The sequence below is a fragment of the Caretta caretta genome, chromosome 15 (genome assembly GCF_965140235.1).
Source record: "Caretta caretta isolate rCarCar2 chromosome 15, rCarCar1.hap1, whole genome shotgun sequence".
NCBI classification, from domain to species: domain Eukaryota; kingdom Metazoa; phylum Chordata; order Testudines; family Cheloniidae; genus Caretta; species Caretta caretta.
Genome location: NC_134220.1, coordinates 103,698 through 131,370, shown reverse-complemented (window position 1 = coordinate 131,370; position 27,673 = coordinate 103,698). Strand labels below are relative to the sequence as shown.

The 27,673-nt window shown below is 48.1% G+C and overlaps 1 protein-coding gene and 1 long non-coding RNA gene across 7 annotated transcripts in view; both read left to right on the top strand.

Moving 5' to 3' along the window:
- The first annotated feature begins 8,740 nt into the window (after positions 1-8,740).
- Positions 8,741-27,673, top strand: part of TCN2 (transcobalamin 2) — a 36,158-nt gene continuing 17,225 nt past the window's right edge. The window contains exons 1-3 of one of the 6 annotated variants that reach the window (XM_048821393.2): positions 8,743-8,849; positions 9,341-9,490; positions 11,767-11,835. In XM_048821393.2, the coding sequence (XP_048677350.1) occupies positions 11,769-11,835 (67 nt within the window). In that variant the 5' untranslated portion in view covers positions 8,743-8,849; positions 9,341-9,490; positions 11,767-11,768. The other 5 variants (XM_048821389.2, XM_048821392.2, XM_048821391.2 and 2 more) reach the window with 5 other exon arrangements.
- On the top strand, positions 17,139-21,016 carry LOC142069335 (uncharacterized). The gene is made up of 3 exons (XR_012665123.1): positions 17,139-17,735; positions 18,843-19,050; positions 19,171-21,016. It is a non-coding gene; the product is annotated as an uncharacterized LOC142069335 (long non-coding RNA).

Here is a 27,673-nt window from a genome sequence, read left to right as displayed (position 1 = left end):
TCAAAATCAAAATCTTGGAGAGCTAAACTCCACCGAATAAGATTTTTTGTTATTTCCCTTGGCGGTATGAAGCCACTGTAGCGCAGCATGGTCGGTTTGCAGGTGGAAATGCCGTCCCCAAACGTATGGGCGTAGCTTTTCCAGAGTGTAGACAATGGAATAACATTCTTTTTCACTGATTGACCAGTGGCTTTCGCTCTCAGACAGCTTCTTGCTGAGAAACACGACAGGATGGAATTCTTAATTTGGTCATTCCTGCATTAAGACTGCTCCCACACCACGCTCGGATGCATCTGCGGTTACTAGGAACAGTTTGTCAAAGTCTGGGGCCCTTAGCACAGGGTCAGACATGAGTGTCGCTTTAAACTGGTTTAAGGCCCTCTGACACTCTTCGGTCCACTGAACGGCATTTGGCTGTTTCTTTTTGGTTAGGTCTGTCAGTGGGGTGGCGATTTGGCTGTATTGCGCTACAAATCACCTGTAATATCCAGCCAAGCCTAAGAAGGATTGGACCTGTTTCTTTGACTTTGGGACAGGCCACTTTTGGATAGCATCCACTTTGGCCTGTAGGGGGTTGATAGTTCCTCGACCCACCTGGTGTCCAAGGTAAGTCACTCTGTTTAGGCCTATTTGACCCTTCTTAGCCTTAACAGTTAGTCCTGCCTCCCTTATTCACTCAAAGACTTTTTGTAGATGTTCCAGGTGTTCTGCCCAGGAATCTGAAAATATGGCCACATCGTCAAGGTAGATGACTGCATATTCTCCCAGTCCTGCTAGGAGACCATCTACAAGTTTTTGGAAGATGGCAGGTGCATTTCGCACCCCAAAAGGGAGCACATTAAATTCATACAGCCTGACATGTGTGATGAAGGCTGACCTTTCCTTGGCGGATTCATCTAGCAGTACCTGCCAGTACCCCTTGGTTAAGTCCAAGGTAGAGATGAACTAGGGCCTTCCCAGTTTCTCCAATAGTTCATCTGTGCGTGGCATTGGATAGTTGTCTGGGTGAGTTACAGCATTTAGCTTATGGTAGGCCATGCAAAAACGTATCTCCCCATCTGGTTTGGGAACTAGAACCACTGGAGATGCCCATCCACTGCCAGAGGGGTGGATTACACCCATCTGTAGCATATCCTGGATCTCCCATTCTATAGCAGTTTTAGCTTGAGGAGATACCAGGTAAGGTTGGGCTCTAATTGGATGAGCATTACCTATGTCAATGGAGTGGTATGCCTGTTCAGTCAGTCCTGGGGTGGCTGAGAACATCGGCGCATAGTTAGTGCACAGCTCCTTGATCTGCTGTCGCTGCATACGCCCAAGGGTCATGGAGGTTCACCTCTTCTACGCCACCAGCACTTTTCCCTTCATAGTAGACACCTTCAGGCCACTCAGTGTCCTCTCGTCCCTGGGCTGTAAACTGACAAATCTTTAATTCTCTGGAATAAAAGGGCTTTAGAGTATTAATATGGTACACCTTAGGCTTTCGGTTGGAGGTGGGGAATGCTATGAGATAATTAACAGCTCCCAGGCGCTCTTGGACCGTGAATGGCCCTTCCCATGATGCTTCCATTTTATGGGCCTGGAGCACCTTTAAGACCATGACCTGGTCCCCTACTTTGAAGGAAAGCTCTCCGGCATGTTTATCATACCAGGCTTTTTGCTCTTTTTGAGCATCCTGTAGGTTTTCTTTAGCAAGGGCTAAAGAGGTTCAGAGGGTGTTTTGTAGGTTGGTTACAAAGTCCAGAATGTTAGTTCCTGGAGAAAGTGTAAACCCCTCCCATTGCTGCTTCAACAACTGTGATGGCCCCTTAACCTTGCGACCATATATAAGTTCAAATGGTGAAAACCCTAAATTGGGATGTGGTACAGCTCTGTAGGCAAAGAGCAGCTGCTGCAACATTAGGTCCCAATCACTGGAGTGCTCATTTACGAATTTACATATCATGTCCCCCAGAGTTCCATTAAACTTCTCCACCAGGCCATGTGTTTGACGGTGGTAAGGGGTGGCAACCAAGTGATTCACCCATGAGCTTCCCAACGGCTTTCCATGGTTCCTGCCAGGAAATTAGTTCCTGCATCTGTGAGGATGTCGGAGGGCCAACCTAACCTGGCAAAAATGTCTGTTAGTGCCTGGCACACACTTTTAGCCCTGGTGTTGCTTAGAGCTACTGCTTCCGGCCATTGGGTGGCAAAATCCATGAAAGTCAGTTTGTACTGCTTTCCTCTGGGTGTCTTTTTCAAAAAAGGACCCAGAATATCCACAGCTACTTGCTGAAATGGAACCTCAATGATGGGGAGTGGCTGGAGAGGGGCTTTGACCTGGTTTTGGGGTTTTCCCATTCTTTGGCACACCTCAGAAGACTGGACATAGGTAGAAACATCCTTGCCCATTCCCTCCCAGTGGAACAACTTTCCCAAATGGTCTTTGGTTCTGTTCACCCCAGCATGGCCATTAGGATGATTGTGGGCGAAGCTTAAGAGCTTTACCTGTTACTTAGTTGGAACTACCAACTGTCTCTGAGGATGTCAGTTTTCCTGGTGTCCACCAGAAAGAGTTTCCTTGTATAGAAGTCCTCTTTCTACAACAAACCTGGATCGATTAGAAGAGCTGAGAGGCGGTGGGTTGCTCCGTGCTGCCGTCCAAGCTCTCTGGAGGATTTTATCTGCTTCCTGTTTGGTCTGGAACTGTTCCCTTGATGCTGGAGACATCAGTTCCTCATTGGATTGTGGACCTGGGCTTGGTCCATCTGGAAGCGATGCAGGTGATGGGGCTGTTTCCTGTGACTGTGACTGTTGACTGTAAACCTTTCTCTGCTGGTGCACTATGTTGGGGTTCAGGCTCTGGCTGAGCCTCTTGTGTAGGGTTATCTGCTGAGGCCATTGCAGGTTTGGTGGGGCCCCCTGGGATTGGGGATGCAAGCACTAGATTCAGTGCTGGCAATGGTTCTGCTGCTGGTTGTTTCACCGGTTCCAGTTCTGGGACTGTTTCTGTATGGGTCTCTGTGACTGGATCCACTACTGCTGTTGCAGACTTTGGCATGGGGTCTGGTTCCATCACCTCTGACTGGGCCCTGATAGAAGTCTCTGGAACAGAGCTAGGTGTGACAGCTTGCTTGGCCTGGCTGCAAGTGACCATTCCCACCTCTTGGCTAGCTTCACATGACTGGCCAAGTCTTCACCCAGCAGCATAGGGATGGGATAATCATCATAGACTGCAAAAGTCCACGTTCCTGATCAGCCCTTGTACTGGACAGGCAACTTGGCTGTAGGGAAGTCAAAAGAGTTGGACTTGAAGGGTTGAATTGTCTCTTGGACCCCTGGGTCGATGAATTTGGGATTCACTAAGGATTGGTGGATAGCCGATACTTGTGCTCCGGTTTCCCTCCACGCTGTAACCTTCTTCCCACACACACTCACAGTTTCCCTCCACTCTGAGGGTATGTGGGAGGCATCTGGGCCTGAGGACCTTTGGTGTGACCCCAGTGCAATGAACTGTAATCTGTTGAGGTTCTTGGGGCAGTTTGCCTTTACATGCCCCGGCTGGTTACATTTAAAACATCGCCCAGCTGACTGGTCACTGGGGCGAGGTGAATTGCTGGAGAATGGTGTGGTGGGACGATAAGGTGTCTGGGGTTTTCCTTGGGGTGAAGTTGGGGCCTTGGGCTGCCCCCAGTAGTAGGGTGTGGTCTGAGGGTGTCCCTTCTGGTATCCGCTCAAACTGTGACCAGGGTTATTCCTCTCTCCTCCCTCCACCCGTTTTGTTCTGGTTTGCCCCGCCTCTATGGCGGTCTGGGACTGCTTCTATTGGTCAGCATAAGAAGCAAGATTTTCTGCTGAATCCCATTCTTTATCCCATAAACACTGTTTTATATCATCATCAGACATATTCAGGAATTGTTCCTGAGTCATCAAATCACACACTCCTTCAAAGCCAGTGACACCCCTTCCTTTGACCCATTTAGCTAACAGATCCTTTATCTGGTTTATATAAGCCACATTACCTAGTCCCTCTCTTAAGGGTTCAAAATTTTACTCTGTAAGTATCAGGTGTAACTTGAAATTGTTTTAAAACCAAATCCTTGAATTTATCATAGTCAGAAGCCTCATCAGTAGGCATCTTGTTGAATATGTCCAGAGCTCTTCCACTCAATTTTGTGACCAATGTGGTCATCTTGTGAGCATCAGGAATTTTATGGAGTGTGCACAGTCTCTCAAAGGTGAGAAAATATTCAGCAATATCACTGGACTCATCATACTGTGGACATAGTCGCTCCCATTTGTGGATTGTTGGGGAAGGATTGTTAGGGTTATTCGGTATATTCTGCTGAGCCCTTGCCTTTTCTATCTCCAGTGCATTCTTCCTCTCTTTTTCCCTCTCCTCCATTTCTTTTTCTTTTGCCTCCATAGCTCTCCTGTGGGAAGCCTCTTGGGCAGCCTTCTCTGTCTTTGCCCTGGCTTTTTCTGCCTCTTTTGCTGCCTCTATATTGAGTCATTTTAATTCGACCAGTCTCTGGTGTTCCTTTTCTTTCTGTTCTGCTTCCATAGAATCATAGAATCATAGAATATAAGGGTTGGAAGGGACCCCAGAAAGTCATCTAGTCCAACCCCCTGCTCAAAGCAGGACCAATTCCCAGTTAAATCATCCCAGCCAGGGCTTTGTCAAGCCTGACCTTAAAAACCTCTAAGGAAGGAGATTCTACCACCTCCCTAGGTAACGCATTCCAGTGTTTCACCACCCTCTTAGTGAAAAAGTTTTTCCTAATATCCAATCTAAACCTCCCCCACTGCAGCTTGAGACCATTACTCCTCGTTCTGTCATCTGCTACCATTGAGAACAGTCTAGAGCCATCCTCTTTGGAACCCCCTTTCAGGTAGTTGAAAGCAGCTATCAAATCCCCCCTCATTCTTCTCTTCTGCAGGCTAAACAATCCCAGCTCCCTCAGCCTCTCCTCATAACTCATGTGTTCCAGACCCCTAATAATTTTTGTTGCCCTTCGCTGGACTCTCTTCAATTTATCCACATCCTTCTTGAAGTGTGGGGCCCAAAACTGGACACAGTACTCCAGATGAGGCCTCACCAATGTCGAATAGAGGGGAATGATCACGTCCCTCGATCTGCTCACTATGCCCCTACTTATACATCCCAAAATGCCATTGGCCTTCTTGGCAACAAGGGCACACTGCTGACTCATATCCAGCTTCTCGTCCACTGTCACCCCTAGGTCCTTTTCCGCAGAACTGCTGCCTAGCTGGCTAAAGTCTGGCTAAATCCAGTTTCTGTTGGACATTGCTTTCTGTCATCCTAGCCCCTCTGTTTTTAACCTAGCTATACCCGAGAGTTAGAAAGAAAAAAAAACCTGCTTGTGAATTCTAAATTCACTGTGCTGTAACTTGATACCTTTGCCTCTGATAGCTGTTCCCAGCCTACAGAAAAATCCTTTTGTTAAAAAAAACTAACACCTCTGCCTCCAGGCAAAGAGACAGAAAAATCTCTAGCTGCTTTCAGTTAAAAAACCCAACCTCTTCATGTCTGTGCTTTTGTTTCAAAATGATCTCTGGTTCAAAAAGATCTCTGGTTCAAAATGATCCCACCCCTCTGCCACTATGTCAGGGTTTCTTCCCCACTCTGAACTCTAGGGTACAGATGTGGGGACCCGCATGAAAGACCCCCTAAGCTTATTTTTACCAGCTAACGTTAAAAACTTCCCCAAGGCACAAAGTTTTTGCCCTTGGATTAGGTAAAGGCTGCCACCACCAAGTGATTTAACAAACAATCAGGGAAAGGACCACTTGGAGTTCCTATTTCCCCAAAATATCCCCCCAAGCCCTTACACGCCCTTTTCTGGGGAGGCTTGAGAATAAACAAGATGAGCACAAACCAGCATTGGATTTTTAAGACTCTAAAAACCCAATCAGATTCTTAAAAAACAGAACTTTATTAGAAGAACAAAAAAAAAAGATAAGAGAACAACTCTGTAAAATCAGAATGGAAGATAATCTTACAGGCCGTCAGATTCAAAACATAGAGAATCCCTCCAGGCAAAACCTTAAGTTACAAAAAGACACAAAAACAGGAATCCACATTCCCTCCGGCACAGTGAATTTTACAAGCCAAAACAAAGAAAGCTGCATCCGATGAAGTGAGCTGTAGCTCACGAAAGCTTATGCTCAAATAAATTGGTTAGTCTCTAAGGTGCCACTAGTACTCCTTTTCTTTTTAAAGAAAACCTAATGCATTTTCTAGCTAGATTACTTACTAACTTTACAGGAGTTGGAGGGCTTGCATCCTTGATCTGTTTCCGGCAAAGGTATCACACAGACAGACAAAAGCCTTTCTCCCCCTCCAGATTTGAAAGTATCTTGTCCCCGCATTTATCATTTTGGGTCAGGTGCCAGCCAGGTTACCTGAGCTTCTTAACCCTTTACAGGTAAAAGGACTTTGCCTCTGGCCAGGAGGGATTTTATAACACTGTATACAGAAAGGTGGTTACCCTTCCCTTTATATTTATGACAGAAGGAGATTCCACCACCTCCCTAGGTAATGCATTCCAGTGCTTCACCACCCTCCTAGTGAACATGTTTTTCCTAATATCCAACCTAGACCTCCCCTACTGCAACTTGAGGCTTGTTTTGTCATCTGCTACCACTGAGAACAGTCTAGATCCATCCTCTTTGGAACCCCCTTTCAGGTAGTTGAAAGCAGTTATCAAATCTCCCCTCATTCTTCTCTTCCGTAGAGTAAACATCCCCAGTTGCCTCAGCCTCTCCTCATAAGTCATGTGCTCCAGCCCCCTAATCATTTTTGTTGCCCTTTGCTGGTCATGTGCTGGCTAAATACCTTGTGGGCATTACCACAGGAGCAAACATGTAGTAAATATAGCTAATATTCATAACTTCAGATACCAAGATGAATATACATGCATAGAAATAGCATTATCATAAGTACCAGCTATTTCATTTACATGACTATTCCCAAAAGAGATTCTGAAAAATCACACCACGTACCAGAGACCCTATGTGCCAGCACCATGCCCCACTGGAGTTTTGTTATCTGTTATGTAACAACAGAGATGGAGCCAGTGACATGACTCCATTTAGCTTAAAAGGGCAAGGTTAATTTTTAGCTGTTCAGGTGTGACTGCACCTTTAGTCAGTGAGGGCATATTAGCTGGCACACATTCAGGTTAATGCGCTTCAGTGTTCCTTTGCAGTTAACTTTTTAATATTCATAAACCTGGTATGTGCTGAGGTGCTTTAAAGCATAACACAGGTTTTTAGGCCTGCAAATCTGTGAACCTCTGCCTCTTTGAGATTTTATTATTAATTATTATTATTTTGCTGGTCATAATGTGGGAAGGTATCCTCTCTGCCCTCTGCTCATGAGGTTATGTATGTGTCTTGTAGCACTCTCCTGAACACCAGCTGGAAGGAATATTTTTTTCAGTAAGTGTGGACTGATTCTTTTCTCTTAGAAGGCATGTAATTTTTTCAGGTTCACAGTGATTAACACAGAAAATAATTGGGGCTGTTAAACTTTCTTCAAATTCCATAGAAAATTATGTTCAGATATATTTTCCAGTACAGTGATGAAATGAGTGTTTGTATATACAAACATCAACATGCTTAACTACTCACTTCCCCCAAAATATGTAGTATTTCAGTCAGTTTATATAGAATATGGGAGTTGGGTGAGGAGCCATTTCAGCATACATATGACTTATTAAAAGACAAATTTTAAGTAGATCTGTATCCTAAACTTCATTATGATATTGTATCCAAACATTGCATTTCAATGGGAGATTCAACTTCCTTTATAGGAACAAAACAGACTCCTGAAACTCTTACCACAAAGGTGGTCCATAGACATGCAAATAGTCCCATTGTCTTCAATGGGATTGATCAAATGATTAAGGGTTTACAGAATTAGATTCCAAGTTTGTAAATTGTTCTTGATAAAACTGACAATGCCTGAGCTGTCAGATCAGAAGGAGCTTCATTGGAATAAAGGTGGGCAGATGTGTGATAAGTCTTAGCTCTGTTGCTAAGATGGGGAACATATTTTCAGCAAAGTTCTTGGCAGATTCCTGAGGCAGCTCGTTTAAGGTCGTCAGTATAATCTTCACTTATAGTTCTCTCACCCACAAAGCTGGAAAATGAGGCATTTGTTTTCTTTTTTTTTGCTGCTCCAGTTAGCAAAATGCATGTTAGACTAGTTTGGCTGCAAAGAAGAATTCTATGTACACTGGGGACAACACCTGATACCTGTCAGGCTGCAGAACTGGGCTGACATCAGAATCCAAACATCCGCTGGTCAGTGCAAGCAGGGGCATTCCTCTAATGATTTGGACTTGATGTGATGCAATATGACTGTTATGTATAATTCAGACCAATGGGGAGAAACCGAATCAAAAACACTGTTTAAACACCTTCCATCCCGCCCCCTCCCCTCTTGAGGACTCCTGACCAATTTAACAGCACAATACATGTGCTAACAAACTTAAACAAAGCCTTTGTTTAAGTTTGTTAGTATACGCATTGTGCTGTTAAAGCCATATAAAGAATGAAAGCCCTCCCTAGCCGCGTTCTGCTCCTTTAAGGGTGCGGGGGCTAGCCCCAAGTTTTTCCGGTACTCTGTGCCCCCTAAAAGTCTCTTGCCGGTACTACTGGCTGGGGAGTTTCTGTTTCTGAAGCAAAGGACAGCAAACAGCTGACTTCAGCAGTTGAACTAGGGGAGGAGAGGTCACATGACCACAAGAGAAAAACGAGTGAAAAACAATGCCTTGGCCAGCCTCTGTTCTGCCTCCGGGACCCCTCTGTGCTGCAGCCAGTCAACAGAGCAAGTCAACAGGGTAAGGCCGTAAACCAGCCTCCTTTTATAACAGCTAGTTTTGGGTCCCCCTGTCCAAAATACTAAGATTGAAGCATTCCAGAGCAGAAAGACCCCCAAACACAATGGGGACTGCTGTATTATTGCAACTAGTTTTAGAGCCACTCAGGCTAGCAGACTAGTTCCAGGCCAGAAGACCCTAGGTTTTAGTCAAAGCTCCAGGCAGCCAGGACTTTCAGGGATGATCCTATTATCGGGTGTAGCTTTTGTCCCCTGCTCGTTTTGTTTAGTAGCAAGACAGGCAGATTTCTATCCCTCTCTGGGTCCTAAAGACCACCTGTCTGCTCTGGGCTGGTGTTTGCAGTGCACATGCAGTTGTTAAACATTTAGCACGTCTCTGGTTTTGTTCCAGCGGGATGAAACCCAGCAGAGGTGATGAAATGTTGTATGGCTGGTTCTATGAACCTCTCTTATTGGGACTAGTGGTTGCGGCCCTCTTTTCCCATCTTGTAGGGAAACCTGCAGCAGGAGAATAGTAGGGAGCTCTAGACGTTGAAGATCTCCAAGTCTCCGTGGCACCATAGCATCTGGAGCAGGAATTTTCTGGCCCACAGAACTGGAAGGAGACCTGGCTTCCCTACAAGGAGAGTGTTCCCAGATCCTGTGAGTTTGGGGGAGCCCTGGAGAATCCATGCAGCAGGCCAGCCCTTTGAGAATACATCCGAGCCCTCCCTTTATGGGCAATTGTGCTGTTACAGGCTGCAAAAGCAGGCAAGAAACCCATGCAGCAGCTCCTAGTGGGCAGACAGAACCGAGCAGGACACAATAGTGATAACTGCTATAGTGGAATTTGTGCTGACACCTGTCAATCCACTGTTTCTTCCTGGCCATCCCCCTCCCTTGATCACCTCCACCACACAATGTTTGCATGGCCTGGAGAAGGGCAGACATTGCCTCAAAGAAGAGTGAATCCCTTAAAAACAATTAAAATGCAACAATACTCATCACTTGCTGAATACTGTCCGGGCCTGACTGTTACAAGTGTTTGCAGTTCCATAGCTCTAGTGCTGGAACATGAGTCATCAGCTGTGTCTGCACAATCTGTCTGCTGCTTTATTTAGGGGTCTAGATGTGAGGATGGTAAAAGGAGCCTTCTGTGTCCATGACAACTGCCGGAGCTGGTGAGCTCTGAGGCCAGTGAGAGGAATGGCTACTGTTCAGGAAGGCCAGGGAGGGTGTGCATCTGGGTAGAGATTGCATTTAATGCTACCCGAGAGATTCACAGTCAGTGGGGCTGAACTTTGGGTTTATTGGGTTAATAACCACAAATAGTGAGCCAAATGCTGCAGTTAGTTACACCTGACCTGGAGATGTTCCCTGGACTTCGGTAACTGGAGTTCTATCCCATAACTAAGGCCAGGATTCAGCCCGCTGTCCCTACGCATTCCCTTAGCATGGAGGTGGGCAAAGTACGGCCCGTGGGCCACATCCTGCCCGCAGGACCCTCCTGTGTGTCCCTGAGCTCCTGGCCCGGGAGGCTAGTCCCCGGCCCCTCCCTCGCCGTTCCCCCTCCTCATGCTGCCCGTGTAGAGTATTAAACGGCTTCGCGTGGGAATGTGCTACGGTAGCAGTTACGGAGAGCAATTTACCACACGACACCGGCACAGCGCTTTGGGCGGCGCGGCTGCAGCGACTCCAGCCGACGGTGCTCTGTGCTGCGCGGTAAGGGGGCAGGGAGCGGGGGGCTGGATACGGAGCAGAGGAGTTGGGGTGGTGGTCAGGGGGCGGCGGTGTGGACGGGGTTGGGGCGGTCCGAGGGCAGGGAACGGGGGGGTTGAATGGGGGCAGGGGTCCCGGGGGGGCAGTCAGGAAGGAGGGGGGATGGATGGGGCGGTGGGAGGCAGTCAGGGGCGGGGGTTCCGGGGCGGTCAGGGGACAGGGAGTGGGGGGTGGGGCGGACGGGGCAGGGGTCCTGGGGGGGCTGTCAGGGAATAGGGAGGGTTGGATGGGGCAGGAGTCTGGGGGGGGGGGAGGTAGGGGGGGAGAAGCAAGGGGGGGGGCGGATAGGGGGCTGGGGCACAGCTTGGCACAGCCTCCCCTAACCAGCTCTCCATACAATTTCCGAAACCCGATGTGGCCCTCAGGCCAAAAAGTTTGTCCGCCCTTGCCTTAGCATGTGCATAACCCCAGTGCTATTGGTGACCATGCTGATCCAGCCATTTTTGCTTGTTGCTGATGCTATTTCCAGGTCACTATCCTAGCCCATTCAGAGCGGGGCGGGCCTCATTGGCATGCAGCAGTTTTCTAGCTCTGGGACATGAAAATGGTTTGAGTAGCTCTTTCCCTTTCCCCAGCTCCATGTCCCTCATACCCAGCACCAAGAGCTTCTCTAGCAGGTCACAGGCATTCAGTAGGCCAGACTCTCCCCTCACACTTGTGTAAATCAGGGGTAACTCCCCTGAAGTTGGTGGATTACACCAGCATGAAACTGACTCGTTTGTCAGGGCTGTCAGACCCTGCATTGTTCTGCTGTTTACTCAGGAGAAGGGGCTGAAAGCCCCAGCCTGCCTGGTTAAGACGTCCAAGATACTATCTGTATGAGAACAGGAGACTGCCCCTGAGGGCAGATGACCAGGAGGGCGCAAAAAGAAGCAGGAAAGAAAATCAGTTGAGCCTCCTTATCTCTTCTCCTTGCTCCTTGCAGCTTTGGCTCTCTCGGTTTCTCTTCATTTCACACTCAGACAAAGTCCTTTCTCTTTCTGCTGACTTAGCCCCTGAACCGGAGCAGAAGATCCTGTTGCGACACTTCCCTGGTTTAATCAGTGACCTCATAGGAATCGGTTCAGCACGGCAGCCACCAGGCTCTGCAGATCAGTGTGTGGTCTCCCTGTCAGGGCTCTGATCACCATCTCTCCCCACTCCCTTCCCTGCTACTGCAGATATGGAGCCCAGGGTGTTGCAGCTCCTTCTCATCCTCCATGTCTTGGCCCTCCCGGTCCAGCTCTGTGGTGAGTACAGAAGCTTTCTACACACATTCTTCCTGTACCATGAGGGACTTTTAAAGGCACCTCGCTGTTTCTCCCCACTTCCACTCCCATGCATGCATCGATTAACACATGCAGACCCCACCAGGGTAGATGGAGGCACCTCTCTTCTTCCCATTAAAAATAAACCACTGCTGAGTATTGGTGCTGCAGTAGGGGGTGCTCTACCCTGTAAGTCAGTACTGAAGCAATGCCCCAGCATGGTGCTAGGAAGTCCTGTGACATAACAGAGCTCCCGACTGTTCGTGAGCGTTAAAGAGTCCAGGCGGTTTTGTTGAGATTGAGGGTATTAGCCCTGATATCCTCCTGACCAAATCCCCTTGTGGTTTTAAGCCAGGATTCATCACCTCCTGCTTTAAACTGTTGTGTAGCTTTGCTGTATGCTGGGAAATAGATGCTGCCTTGTGCCTTCCTCTCCAGACGTGGCTGCTTTTCACTAGTGGGTGGCATGATTTGCATCTTCTGGGATTCTTCAGGTTGGAAAGCATTGTATAAATGCTAGGTGTTTTTCTCTTGGCTAAGAACGAGCTTGAACTCCCTGAGAGAGCCCAGGTCTGCCTGTGAGCAGCCCAAGGTTCCTGCATGTCTTGCAGGCCTGGGGGAGTATTGCATATGAAAGGAAAGTTATACTTGTTTCAGCTTGTGTCTGGCTCGCTTGGTTTTTATTTCCTCTCCATTTCTTGGAGTGTTGACGGTTTTCCTCTGAGCTGTAAGAGGTGAAAGGCCTTCAGACACCATGGCAATGGGCACTGTTTACGGCCCTGGATAGAAAAGGTGCAGACGATAAGCTCAGTGTTGCATTTCTTTTTCATTGGAGTGCAGGGCATTTTATAGCTAATGTTAAGGCCACCTGTGGGAGCAAGCTCTGCTCTTGGTGTGAACAAACAGCTTCTGTTGAATTGGGAGAGAGCCGGCATCCCAGTGAACTGCTCTCCCGCTTCCCACACCCTACGTTTTTTAAAGTTAATTTAATGCTCTGAGGTTCCTGGAGACCATCCGTCTCTATCTGTGCCCAGAGCAGATGCAGCATGGGCACTGGCGATGGATGTCTCCCCCTTCCGAGTGCCTAAATCCTGACCTGGAGGGACCTCCTTCCTCTAGTGGAATGTAGGGTGAAAGCCTGGCCCCACAGAAGTCATTGTGGGTTTTGTTACTGAACAGGGGCCAGGGTTTCACCTTTGGTTTCGATGTCTTCTTGATCCTTGGCCCCTCTGCTGAGAGTGCCAGCCAAGGTGCCTAGTAGTGCCGGTTACGATACCCCCCTGGGGGTGAGGACACCTGTCCCCTACAGAGTTGTCCAAGACTCCCAATGTATTTCATGCAGACCACCAGCCAGATGGAACCAACTTTGTCATTGCTCACTTGGGACCAGATTCCAAGGGGTGGCTTAGAGTCGAAAGGCTCTCCTTCCCAGTCCCCTCAGCCATACGGTCCTCTAGATTAGTAACATGCTAGTTTCATACCCATGAGGTCACATAGCAGGCACATTCCTTAGGTACATTCAGCCCTTCAGTTATTCTTTTAATTGTGCATGGGCCTGCTGGCTTCTCTCCCTGCTGCCCCAAGGTCAGAGTCTCTCTGGGAGGAACCCCAATTCCTGCTTTCCAAGGCTCAAATCAGGCTGTCTAAAATAAGACTGCTCTCTCACCAGCTACTGGAGAGAGGCGCTAGAGAAATAAGGCTCCCCTAGATGGGTATTGCAGGGATCTGTGTCAAATAGACCCAAGGCTTTAGTTCCAAGACTTTGCTGGAGATCCCTGAAGAATGTGACATAGCACAGAAAGCGCTGATCAGATTCAGCCATGGCTAAGTCGTCCATCTCAGCTCTGTGTGTCCCAGGAAAACCCCATGTGCAGCCAGAGCTGCTGCTGCATCTCTTTATGAGGGAACCTATCTTCTTGTTCTCCCCCAAAGCACCTTCCAGCCCCGCTGAAACCAAAGCAACTGACCTTCCCAACCCAGACCACCAGTTTGGATACAGTTGCCCGGTCAGTAAGCTATTGTTTCCTTCCCTCTCATGTTAACAGCCTCCAGCACCTGCAGGAGATGGGCTGTTAGCGAGGCTGGCTTACTAAATGAGATTTAACATAGACTGTATAAAGCACCATGCATCTGTACTCCATCCCTTCTAGGCCATCCATGAGTTTGGCCTCAAATTTAAGATAAGGGCACAATTCTGAATTTGAAAAATTTGAACCCAGAATGTTGGATTCCAGCCTAAGGACTAAGCTCTTAATATTTGTAAGTAAAAAACACAACTCTTAGGGGGTTAGTGTTAGCAGGGACTGAACCAGCACCCTCCAGAGCTAGAGGCATGAATGCATCTTGCCTGTGCTAAACCCAGATCTGTGAGTGTGAATGCTGTCACAGGCTCTTAAATCTCTCTGTGGCTCAGCCACTAGAGAGAGCCCTATTGTATGAGCCTGGGTTACATTTACATGAAAGCTTAGCCCTGGTCTATGCTGAAAACTAGTGTTGGAATAATTAAGAAAATCCACACCTTGAGCGACACAGGTGCACTGACCTAACTCCTGGTGTAGGCAGCGCTATGCTGACAAGAGGGCTTCTCCCGATGACACAGTTACCACCCAGGGCCGTCCTTAAGCATACACGGCATACGAAGCTGCATAGGGCACGAAAATTTGGGGCACTCCTGGGTCTTAGCCCTGGTCTACACTACGAGTTTAGGTCAAATTTAGCAGCATTAGAGCGATTTAACCCTGCACCCGTCCACACAATTAATCCATTTCCTTCAACTTAAAGGGTTCTTAAAAACAATTTCTGTACTCCTCCCCCAACAAGGGGATTAGCACTGAAATCGACCTTGCCGGATCGAATTTGGGGCAGTGTGGTCACAATTTGACAGTATTGACCTCTGGGAGCTATCCCAGAGTGCTTCATTGTGACCGCTCTGGACAGCACTCTCAGCTCAGATGCACTGGCCAGGTAGACAGGAAAAGGCCTGCGAACTTTTGAATCTCATTTACTGTTTGGCCAGCGTGGCAAGCTGCAGATGAGTGCAGATCTCATCGGCAGAGGTGACTATGATGGAGTCCCAGAATCACAAAAGAGCTCCAGGATGGACCGAATGGGAGGTACAGGATCTGACCGCTGTATGGGGAGATGAATCCATGCTATCAAAACTCCATTCCAAAAGATGAAATGCCCAAGCATTTGAAAAAAACTCCAAGGACATGAAGGACAGAGACTATAACAGAGACCCACAACAGTGCCGCATGAAACTTAAGGAACTCAGGCAAGCCTACCAAAAAAACAGAGAGACAAACGGCCGCTCGGGGTCAGAGCCCCAGACATGCCTCTTCTCTGATGAGCTGCATTGCATTCTAGGGGGTGCAGCCACCACTATCCCACCCCTGTGCCTTGACTCCGTCAATTGATTATCATGCAACAGGGATGCACATTTCAGGGACGAGGAAGATGAGGAGGAGGAGGAGGAGGAGGAGGAGGTTGAAGATAGTGGATAGCAAGCAAGCGGAGAAACCATTTTCCCTGAGAGCCAGGAACTGTTTCTCACCCTGGACCTGGAGCCAGTACCTCCCGAACCCACCTAAGGTGGGCTCCTGGACCCACCAGGCATAGAAGGGACCTCTGGTGAGTGTACCTTTGTAAATATAATACATGGTTTAAAAGCAAGTGTGTTCAATGATTAATTTGCAGCCAGCACAGCTACTGGAAAAGTCTGTTAACGTGTCTGGGGATGTAGTGGAAATCCTCCAGGGACATCTCCATAAAGCTCTCCTGGATGTACTCCCAAAGCCTTTGCAAAAGGTTTCTGGGGAGGGCAGCCTTATTCCGTCCTCCATGGTAGGACACTTTACCACGCCAGGCCAGTAGCATGTAGTCTGGAGTCATTGCATAACAAAGCATGGTAGTGTTTTCTGGCATTCAGGCAACATCCGTTCTTTATCTCTCTGTGTTATCCTCAGGAGAGTGATATCATTCATGGTCACCTGGTTGAAATAGAGTAATTTTATTAAGGGGATATTCAGAGGTGGTCATTCCTGCTGGGTTGTTTGTCTGTGGCTAAACAGAAATCTTCTCCGCTGTTAGCCACGCGATGGGGGGAGGGGTGAAGCGATCATCCCAGAGAATTGGTTGTGTGTGGGGGGTTTAATTGGGTTTGTGCTGCATGTTAACTCAAAAATCGCAGCCCCACCTTTTAAATTGCCAGCCCATTTTAAATGGCTAATCCAATGGCTGTTTGGTATGGGAAATGGGGGCGCTGCTGCTTGAAACCATTCCCACATGTTATGAAGGTTAAAGAAGCCAAAAGACTGTGACTTACCATGGCTGTATGCAAGCCGAATTCTGTTGCCTGCTGGCCCTGCGTGTGTGATATCTCACACCAAACTGGCAGACCCTCAATGTAAGAGGCAAAATGTGACCTTTACCGAATGCACATGTGCTATGTAATGTTAACAGCAAGGTTCACCCTGAAAGAGTCTATCCATTGTTCTCTAAAATGTGTCTTTTTAACTACTACCTCTCCCTTTTTTTCCTCCTGCAGCTGCAAATGTTTCAACGCTCCCCCTATCATTTCCTTCCCAGAGGCTAGCGAAGATTAGAAGGCGAAAAAAATGCACTTGCGATGAAATGTTCTCTGAGCTCATGCAGTCCTCCCACACTGAAAGAGCCCAGCAGAATGCATGGAGGCAGACAATGTTAGAGTCCAGGAAAGCGCAATATGACCACGAGGACAGGTGGTGGGTTGAAGATAATAAGTGGCGGGTTGAAGATGATAGGTGGCCTCTGCTTGCTGACAGAAGGCAGGAGTCAATACTGAGGCTACTGGAGGATCAAACTGATATGCTCCGGCGCATGGTTGAGGTGCAGGAAAGGCAGCATGAGCACAGACTGCCGCTATAGCCCCTGTGTAACCAACCGCCCTCCTCCCCAAGTTCCATAGCCTCCTCACCCAGATGCCCAAGAACATGGTGGGAGGGCCTCCGGGCACCCAACCACTCCATGCCAGAGGACTGCCCAAGCAACAGAAAGCTGGCATTCAATAAGTTTTAAAGTGCAGTGTGGCCTTCTCCTTCCCTCCTCCCCCACCCCTCCCGGGCTACCTTGGCAGTTATCCCCCTATTTGTGTGATGAATTAAAAAAGAATGCATGAATTTGAAGCAACAATGACTTTATTGTCTCTGCAAGCGGTGATCAAAGGGGGGAGGGGAGGGTGGTTAGCTTACACAGAAGTAGAGTGAACCAAGGCGGGGCGGGGGGTGGGTTTTCATCAAGGAGAAACAAACAGAACTTTCACACCGTAGCCTGGCCAGTCATGAAACTGGTTTTCAAAGCTTCTCTGATGCGCACCGTGCCCTCCTGTGCTCTTCTAATCGCCCTGGTGTCTGCCTGCACGTAATCAGCAGCCAGGCGATTTGCCTCAACCTCCCACCCCGCCATAAACGTCTCCCCCTTACTCTCTCAGATATTGTGGAGCACACAGCAAGCAGTAATAACAATGGGAATATTAGTTTCGCTGAGGTCTAACCGAGTCAGTAAACTGCACCAGCACACTTTTAAACGTCCAAAGGCACATTCTACTACCATTCTGCACCATTCAGCCTATAGTTGAACAGCTCCTGACTACTGCCCAGGCTGCCTGTGTATGGCTTCATGAGCCATGGCATTAAGGGGTAGGCTGGGTCCCCAAGGATAACTGTAGGCATTTCAACATCCCCAACGGTTATTTTCTGGTCTAGGAAGAAAGTCCCTTGCTGCAGCTGTTGAAACAGACCAGAGTTCCTGAAGATGTGAGCATCATGTACCTTTCCCGGCCATCCCCCGTTGATGTTGGTGAAACGTCCCTTGTGATCCACCAGTGCTTGCAGCACCATTGAAAAGTACCCCTTGCGGTTTATATACTCGCCGGCTTCGTGCTCCGGTGCCAAGATAGGGATATGGGTTCCGTCTATTGCCCCACCACAGTTAGGGAATCCTATTGCAGCAAAGCCATCCACTATGACCTGCACATTTCCCAGAGTCACTACCCTTGGTAGCAGCAGCTCAGTGATTGCGTTGGCTACTTGGATCACAGCAGCCCCCACAGTAGATTTGCCCACTCCAAATTGATTCCCGACTGACTGGTAGCTGTCTGGCGTTGCAAGCTTCCACAGGGCCATCGCCACTCGTGAACTGTGAGGGCTGCTCTCATCTTGGTATTCTGGTGCTTCAGGGCAGGGGAAAGCAAGTTACAAAGTTCCAAGAAAGTGCCCTTATGCATGCGAAAGTTTCGCAGCCATTGGGAATCATCCCAGACCTGCAATACTATGCGGTTCCACCAGTCTGTGCTTGTTTCCCAGGCCCAGAATCGGTGTTCTGCAACATGAACCTGCCCCATTACCACCATGATGTCCACATTGCCGGGGCCTGTACTTTAAGAGAAGTCTGTGTCCGTGTCCTCATCACTCTCCTCACCGTGCTGCCGTCGCATACTCGCCTGCTTTTGCAGGTTCTCGTTCTGGTTCTGGTTCTGCATATAGTGCTGGATAATGTGCATGATGTTTAGAATGATCATAACTGCTGCGGTGATCTGAGTGGGCTCCATGCTTGCCGTGGTATGGCGTCTGCAGGAGAGCAGAGTGGCAGCGGAAGCGGCGGGTGGATGACGATGCTGACAGCAGTATGGCACCCGCTTGAAAAAAGACACAAAACAGTTGTCAGCTTTTGCTTTCATGGAGGGAGGGGGGAAGCAAGGGGTAGGCTGGCAACAGACAGTGCAATATGACTGGTAGGCATTGTCATCTCCTGGGTGCTCATAGTGCTGCTGTCTGGGAGAGCAGCCTGAGGCAGAATGGCTCACTTAAGGATTGAACTCACAACCCTGGGTTTAGCAGGCCAATGCTCAAACCACTGAGCTATCCCTCTACCAATGTTCCAGGCAGGACTGAATCTCCATTAGACAAAACTTAAAGAAGAGAATGACCTGAGTCACTCCCATTTATGTCCAGGCACCCCTGACAGACCTCACCAAAGCCGGCCAAGAGTACCCAGGAGACAATGAGGATGGCTACCAGTCGTAATGCACCATCTGCTGCCACAAGGCAATGAGCTGCTGCTCTGTAGAAATGCAGTCCCACGTCTGCCAGCACTTAGGAGACGTACGGTGACGGTGAGCTGAGCGGGCTCCATGCTTGCCATGGTATGGCGTCTGCACAGGTAACCCAGGAAAAAAGGCGTGAAATGATTGTCTGCCGTTGCTTTCACGGAGGGAGTGGGGGGGGGGGCCTGATGACGTGTACCCAGAACCACCCATGACAATGTTTTTTGCCCCATCAGGCATTGGGATCTCAACTCAGAATTCCAATGGGCAGCAGAGACTGCGGGAACTGTGAGATAGCTACCCACAGTGCCATGCTCTCGAAGTTGACACTAGCCTCAGTACTGTGGACACACTCCACCGACTTGGAGCATGGAGCAGGTCCTCACGGAATCAATCCTGAAGCACTTACATGAGAGGAAAGTGATCAGGAACAGTCAGCATGGATTCACCAAGGGAAGGTCATGCCTAGACTAATCTAATCGCCTTCTATGATGAGATTACTGGTTCTGTGGATGAAGGGAAAGCAGTGGATGTATTGTTTCTTGACTTTAGCAAAGCTTTTGACACGGTCTCCCACAGTATTCTTGTCAACAAGTTAAAGAAGTATGGGCTGGATGAATGCACTATAAGGTGGATAGAAAGTTGGCTAGATTGTCGGGCTCAACGGGTAGTGATCAATGGCTCCATGTCTAGTTGGCAGCCAGTATCAAGTGGAGTGCCCCAAGGGTCGGTCCTTGGGCCGGTTTTGTTCAATATCTTCATTAATGATCTGGAGGATGGTGTGGATTGCACTCTCAGCAAATTTGCGGATGATACTAAACTAGGAGGAGTGGTAGATACGCTGGAGGGCAGGGATAGGATACAGAGGGACCTAGACAAATCGGAGAATTGGGCCAAAAGAAGTCTGATGAGGTTCAGCAAGGATAAGTGCAGGGTCATGCACTTAGGACGGAAGAACCCAATGCACCGCTACAGACTAGGGACCGAATGGCTAGGCAGCAGTTCTGCGGAAAAGGACCTAGGGGTGACAGTGGATGAGAAGCTGGATATGAGTCAACAGTGTGCCCTTGTTGCCAAGAAGGCCAATGGCATTTTGGGCTGCATAAGTAGGGGCATTGCCAGCAGATCGAGGGACGTGATCATTCCCCTCCATTCGACATTGGTGAGGCCTCATCTGGAGTACTGTGTCCAGTTTTGGGACCCGCACTACAAGAAGGATGTGGATAAATTGGAGAGAGTCCAGCGAAGGGCAACAAAAATGATTAGGGGTCTGGAACACATGACTTATGAGGAGAGGCTGAGGGAACTGGGATTGTTTAGTCTGCAGAAGAGAAGAATGAGGGGGGATTTGATAGCTGCTTTCAAGTACCTGAGAGGTGGTTCCAAAGAGGATGGATCTAGACTATTCTCAGTGGTAGAAGATGACAGGACAAGGAGTAATGGTCTCAAGTTGCAGTGGGGGAGGTTTAGGTTGGATATTAGGAAAAACTTTTTCACTAGGAGGGTGGTGAAACACTGGAATGCGTTACCTAGGGAGGTGGTAGAATCTCCTTCCTTAGAAGTTTTTAAGGTCAGGCTTGACAAAGCCCTGGCTGGGATGATTTAATTGGGGATTGGTCCTGCTTTGAGCAGGGGGTTGGACTAGATGACCTCTTGAGATCCCTTCCAACCCTGATATTCTGTGATTCTATGACTTAATGGTCTTAAGTGGGGAGGACACACACAATTGACTGTATAAAATCGATTTCTAAAAAAACGACTTCTATAAATTTGACCTCATTTTGTAGTGTAGTGTCCACCCTTCTGCCTCTTACTACCTGTATTACTATTACTATTACTATTGTGATCCTTCCTGCAGGCTCCCACAGGCAGGCTCCCACTGCTGGCTGCTGCAGCCTGGTGAGTCTTCCTCCGGAGGGGATCTATTAACTTAAAAGTGAAAAAGCCTCCAGCCTGCCAGACCTATTAACACAACACTGAAACTGTTAAAGAGCCATTCAAGTGGTAATGAAGCCATTTTACAGGCATTTGCCAACCCCCAGGTATATACTCAAAAAGAAAAGGAGTACTTGTGGCACCTTAGAGACTAACCAATTTATTTGAGCATGAGCTTTCGTGAGCTACAGCTCACTTCATCGGATGCTCACGAAAGCTCATGCTCAAATAAATTGGTTAGTCTCTAAGATGCCACAAGTACTCCTTTTCTTTTTGCGAATACAGACTAACACGGCTGTTACTCTGAAACCAGGTATATACTGTCCGTTTCTGAATTTACTGACAAAAACAGTTGTGCATTACTGTAATATTTACTCAGAACATGTTAGTCTTCAGGACCTTAGTTTAAAATTTGCTTTAAAAATATTTCATTAGTGTCGCTGAAGATTATAAAACCACATCTCTAAAAAGTCCTTACATAGATTTTTAGCTGCACAATCTGAGTATTCATCTTTAGCCTTAAATGCTTGGATATTCAGATATATAGTTTTTTAAATAAATCCTTCAAAAGACCACCCTTATCAAAAATACACATTTTAATTTTAATTACTGTGGTACAAAAAACTTGCTTCCAAATTCTTCCTGTCCTTTCCGTCCATCCCTTTCTCCCTTCACCTCCCTGTTGAAGAGAGCCCTTATAGCAGGGGCGGGCAAACTTTTTGGCCTGAGGGCCACATCAGGTTTTGGAAATTGTATGGAGGGCCGGTTATGGGGAGGGAGCGTGGCCCAGCCCCCATCCCCTATCCACCTCCCCCCGCTTCTGGCCCTCTGACGGCCTCCCTGGGACCCCTGTCCCATCCACCTCCCCTGCTCCCTGTCCCCTCACCGCCCCCGGAACTCCAGCCCCTGACTGCCCCCCGCTGCCCCATCCAACCCCTCCTCTCATTCCTGATTGCCCCCCTGGGACCTCTGCCCCATCCAACAACCCCTTCTCCCTGACTTCCCCCAGAGCTCCTGCCCCTGACTGCCCCCCGCCACCCCATCCAAACCCCACTCCTTCCTGACTGCCCCCCCAGGACCGCTGCCCCCATTCAACCCCCCTGTTCCCCGCCCTCTGACCGCACCGACCTCTATCCACACCCCCACCCCATGACCACCACCCCAAACTCCCCTGCCCTCTATGCAACCCCCCATTCCCTGTCCCCTTACCGCACTGCCTGGAGCACCAGTGGCTGGAGCCAGCCACGCACAGTGCAGCCCAGAGACCGGGTCAGGCTGAGCTCTGCAGCTGCGCTGCCCCAAGAGCTCGCCCCCCCCTGCCACCCAGAGCATTGCGCCGGCAGCATGGTGAGCTGAAGCTGCGGGGGAACAGCGGGGGAGGGGCCGGGGGGGGCGAGCCTCCTGAGCCAGGAGCTCAGGAGCCGGGCGGGAGGGTCCCGTGGGCCGGATGTGGCCGGATGTGGCCCACGGGCCATAGTTTACCCACCTCTGCCCTAGAGGGACAACACCCCTTTCCTTCCAGATAGCTGGACAAATGAGTTTCCCTTTCTTTACTTCTGACTATTTGATGAATTAGTTTCAAGAGAACCCTCCAGCAAAATCAGTACCATAGTAAGAGGTAAAATCCTTTGTTATGCCTAAAATCTTTGGAAACATATTTTTTAAAGTTGGTGAAATTTCATAAACACATCTATTGTTATGGAGATCACACAAAGTAAATTAGTGTTCCCTTTTTTCTAAAAGCAATGAACATTGTTATGAACACACTAAACCTCTGTGACTGATTAATTTAAAATAATGTCTTTGTTACAAGTGAGTTAAATAGCAATCTGGAATCACTACTTTCTGAATCAATTCTGAAGCACTTAGAGGAGAGGAAAGTGATCAGGAACAGTCAGCATGTATTCACCAAGGGCAAGTCATGCCTGAGTAATCTAATTCCTTCTATGACGAGATAACTGGCTCTGTGGATGAGTGGAAAGCAATGGACATGTTGTTCCTTGACTTTAGCAAAGCTTTTCACACGATCTCCCACAGTATTCTTGCCAGCAAGTTAAAGAAGTGTGGGCTGGATGAATGGACTATAAGGTGGATAGAAAGCTGGCTAGATTGTCAGGCTCAGTGGGTAGTGATCAATGGCTCCATGTCTAGTTAGCAGCAGGTATCAAGTGGAGTGCCCCAAGGGTCGGTCCTTGGGCCGGTTTTGTTCAATATCTTCATTAATGATCTGGAGGATGGCATGGATTGCACCCTCAGCAAGTTTGCAGATGACGCTAAACTGGGAGGAGAGGGATAGTGGTTTGAGCATTGGCCTGCTAAACCCAGGGTTGTGAGTTCAATCCTTGACGGGGGCCATTTAGGGATCTGGGGCAAAAATTGGGGATTGGTCCTGCTTTAAGCAGGGGGTTGGACTAGGTGACCTCCTGAGGTCCCTTCCAACCCTGATATTCAATTATTCTATACGCTGGAGGGTAGGGATAGGATACAGAGGGCCCTAGACAAATTAGAGGATTGAGCCAAAAGAAATCTGATGAGGTTCAACAAGGACAAGTGCAGAGTCCTGTACTTAGGATGGAGGAATCCCATGCACTGCTACAGGCTAGGGACCGAATGGCTCAGCAGCAGTTCTGCAGAAAAGGACCTAGGGGTTACAGTGGACGAGAAGCTGGATATAAGTCAACAGTGTGCCCTTGTTGCCAAGAAGGCCAATGGCATTTTGGGCTGTATAAGTAGGGGCATTGCCAGCAGATTGAGGGACATGATCATTCCCCTCTATTCGACATTGGTGAGGCCTCATCTGGAGTACTGTGTCCAGTTTTGGGCCCCACACTACAAGAAGGATGTGAAAAAATTGGAAAACGTCCAGCGGAGGGTAACAAAAATGATTAGGGGGCTGGAGCACATGACTTATGAGGAGAAGCTGAGGGAACTGGGATTGTTTAGTCTGCAGAAGAGAAGAATGAGGGGGGAGGGATTTGATAGCTGCTTTCAACTACCTGAGGGGGTTCCAAAGAGGATGGATCTAGACTGTTCTCAGTGGTAGAAGATGACAGAACGAGGAGTAATGGTCTCAAGTTGCAGTGGGGGAGGTTTAGGTTAGATATTAGGAAAAACTTTTTCACTAGGAGGGTGGTGAAACACTGGAATGGGTTACCTAGGGAGGTGGTGGAATCTCCTTCCTTAGAAGTTTTTAAGGTCAGGCTTGACAAAGCCCTGGCTGGGATGATTTAGTTGGGGATTGGTCCTGCTTTGAGCAGGGGGTTGGACTAGATGACCTCCTGAGGTCCCTTCCAACCCTGATATTCTATGATTCTATGATTCTATGAAGGTTTAAGAGTACATTTAAAACATAAAATCAGCTTAGAAATACTGATTAAGAAAATGTAAAAGAGAGAAGAGCTGCATCATGTATTCCATAATATTTAATGTTATATTCAGCAGGACAGCTGACTTGCCCTTACTACAAAGTTTTTGCAAATAAATCTCGGACAAACTTCAGGGCATATCAAAAAACCTGTGACTGATATTTTTTATTCCCAAGTTTAGTGCTTTTAATTGGGTATCTTCTGCATGTCCAGTCTTCACCATCTGGCATGCTGTAGAAAACATGCTCCATTTTCTTTAGAAAGAAATTGCAGAAGAGTGTTTTTTTCAAATGTCATTTGCTTCATTTGGGTTCAGGGACTTGGCTAGAAGGGGGAGTGAATCATAGAATATCAGGTCTGGAAGGAACCTCAGGAGGTCATCTAGTCCAACCCCCTGCTCAAAGCAGGACCAATCCCCAATTTTTGCTTTGGATCCCCTAAATGGCCCCCTTAAGGGCTGAACTCACAACGCTGAGTTTAGCAGGCCAATGCTCAAACCACTGAGCTATCCCTCCTCCCTGTGATAAAGTGTGATAAATGAAGGCATGGGTAGCTTCCTTTTATGGACACCCAGACAGTCAGTTAGCTATAAAGTCCCTCTTGGTAGCTGTTCTTTACTTGCTTTACCTGACAAGGGTTAAAAAGTCCCCCAGGTAAAGAAAAAAAAAAGTGGGCACCTGACCAAAAGAGGCAATGGGAAGGCTAGAACTTTTTAAAATGGGGAAAGAAACTTTCCCTTCGTCTGTCCTCTCTGGGCTGGAGGGTCAGAGCTGCAATGCTGTAAACAGCTTAAGCCAGGTATGATCATAAATCATCAGATCATGCCTAGAACTACTTATCTGAACTCCAATGTGTAAGTAGATCAGAATGTTTAGCTAGACGCGATCAGGTTTATTTCTGTTATTTTTTAAGGCTTTTGGATCTCCTCCTGACTAACCCCTAATGCTTTTGTTTGCTTTAAGCTGAACCCCCAAGAAAGCTGTTTTGGGTGCCTAATTTTTGTAATTGTTTCTTTTAAGATCTAGCAAAAAGCCTAAGTTCCAGATGTATTTTTTCCCTTTTTGTTTTTAATAAAATTTACCTTTTTTAAGAACAGGATTGGATTTTTGGTGTCCTAAGAGGTTTGTGCATGTTGTTTGATTAGCTGATAGCCACAGCAAATTTCCTTTGTTTTCTTTTTCAGCTCTTCCCCGGAGGGGGGAGTGAAAGGGCTTGAGGGTACCCCACAGGGAGGAATTCCCAAGTGTGCCTTCTTGGGTTCAAAGGGGTTTTTTTGCATTTGGGTGGTGGCAGCGTTTACCAAGCCAAGGTCAGAAAGAAGCTGTAACCTTGGGAGTTTAATACAAACCTGGAGTGGAAAATATTAATTTTTAAAATCCTTGCGGGCCCCTACTTCTGCACTTGGAGTGACAGAATGGGGATTCAGCCTTGACAGGGAGGGAAGAGAAGCAGGAGACAGTGGGGAGAGGGCAGGGCCTGGGCAGAGTGGGGCAGGGCCTGGGGCGGAGCAGGAGTGGAGTATAGGTGGGGCTACAGGCCGAAGAGGTGGGCTGGGGAGCTTCAGCCACTGCCCATGACAGCAGGTAAGAGCGGGATGGCTCCCGCACAGCCAGTGCGCGCTGCAGTCCCCTTAGGCAGGGGCCGTATTCACAGAGCCAAATGCGCCAGAGCTGCGCATTCTGCCTGAGGGAGAGGGTACGGGGGTCTCTGCAGGGAACTGTGACTCTCCGCCGCCATGAGGCTCGGTACCCTTTGCTGCCTCATCCCTCCCCGCTTCCCCCCCGCAAGGCTGCAAGCCCGGGCTGCCTTTGGGCATACGGGCACCAGTTTAATAATACTATGTAGGGCCCCATAAATCCTAAGGATGGTCCTGCTACCACCACTCGTTTAGGTGGTTTTGTAATGTCAGTGGCAGCGTTCTCTCCCATCGGCATAGAGCAGCTACACGAGCGATCTTAGGGCATGGCTACACTTGCAGATGTAGAGCGCTTTGAGTTAAACCAGCCTTCGGAGAGCGCTGCAGTCTGTCCACACTGACAGCAACAAGCACACGGGCGTGGCCACATTTGCAGCACTTGCAGCGGCATTGGGAGCAGTGCGTTATGGACAGCTATCCCACAGAGCACCTCTTCCCATTCTGGCGCTGTGGCTTGGGGGAAGGGGAGGGGGTGCAGGGCATTCTGGGTCCTGTCCCAACGCCCTGTGATGCATCGGTTTGTATCCCAGCAATCCCTGTGCTTCCGTCCACACTTGGCGCCATCTTTCAACCTTTTCTGTACTGCGCGCTCTGTCTTCCCTTTTGGTCTGCGGGAATGGAGCCCGAACTGCTGAAGAATATGCTGACGAGTCTCGCCAGCATGTCACGTTTGTCAGTTGAGTTACTCCTTAAGATCCAAACTGACAGTGAGGACTCCGCCGATGATATCAACTCGAGTAACACATATGACACGAGTTTGCTTGTGGCATTCATGGACATGCTCACCACCGTGGAACTCCGGTTTTGGGCTCGGGAAACAAGCACTGGGTGGTGGGATCACATCGTCAGGCACGTCTGGGATGATGAGCAGTGGCTGCAAAACTTTCCGATGAGGAAAGCCACTTTCATGGGACTGTGTGATGAGCTCGCCCCCACCCTGCGGCGCAAGGACACGAGATTTAGATTTCCAAAACACAGTTCTCTTAAAGCAACCAAGCCTTGAGCTCTCACCTAGTGAATCTCTGGAGTGAGATATTCAAATATACGCTTACAGCCAGTTCTTCTTAACTAAACTAAAATTTATTAAAAAAGAAGAGAGAGAGAGAGAGAGAATATAGGTTAAAAGATCATTACACATACAGATATGAATAAAGTTCATAGGTCAGTTTTATAGTAGAGATGGTGAGTTTTCGAGTTGCAGAGAGTTTGTTCCAGAATCAGTTCATCAGGTTATAGTCCAATGTCCAATATCCAACATTAGGGCAATCCAGAATGGAACTGAAGACCACAGACTTATGACTCAAACTTCCCCTGATGAAACTTAAGTAGATCTGAGGTAACAGGATCAGGGCCCAAGCATTCTTTTATAGACCACTGGCAGACTATGATAGTCTCTTGACTGCAGATATTCCTTGGGTGAAGAATAGTTGCTTAGAAATAGAATTACCTATTTCCTATGTATACACAGGTAACTAGTTTCATTCATCAGCATAAGGTAATTATCCATTAAGCCGTGCATAGACAGTTTACTACAAACTTCAAAGAGAAATATAGACAATGAAATTATTACATTCAGGTTTCATCTAAATGCTAATATTCCCTTTTGATCTCTGAATCAATAGTATAGTAACAGACCTGAACCATCTGTTTACATGGTTAACATCTAACAAGATATAAGTAAATACATACAATTAGTATTACCTCTAATTCTCTAACCATACAGGTTTGCATTTCAAAGCGCTA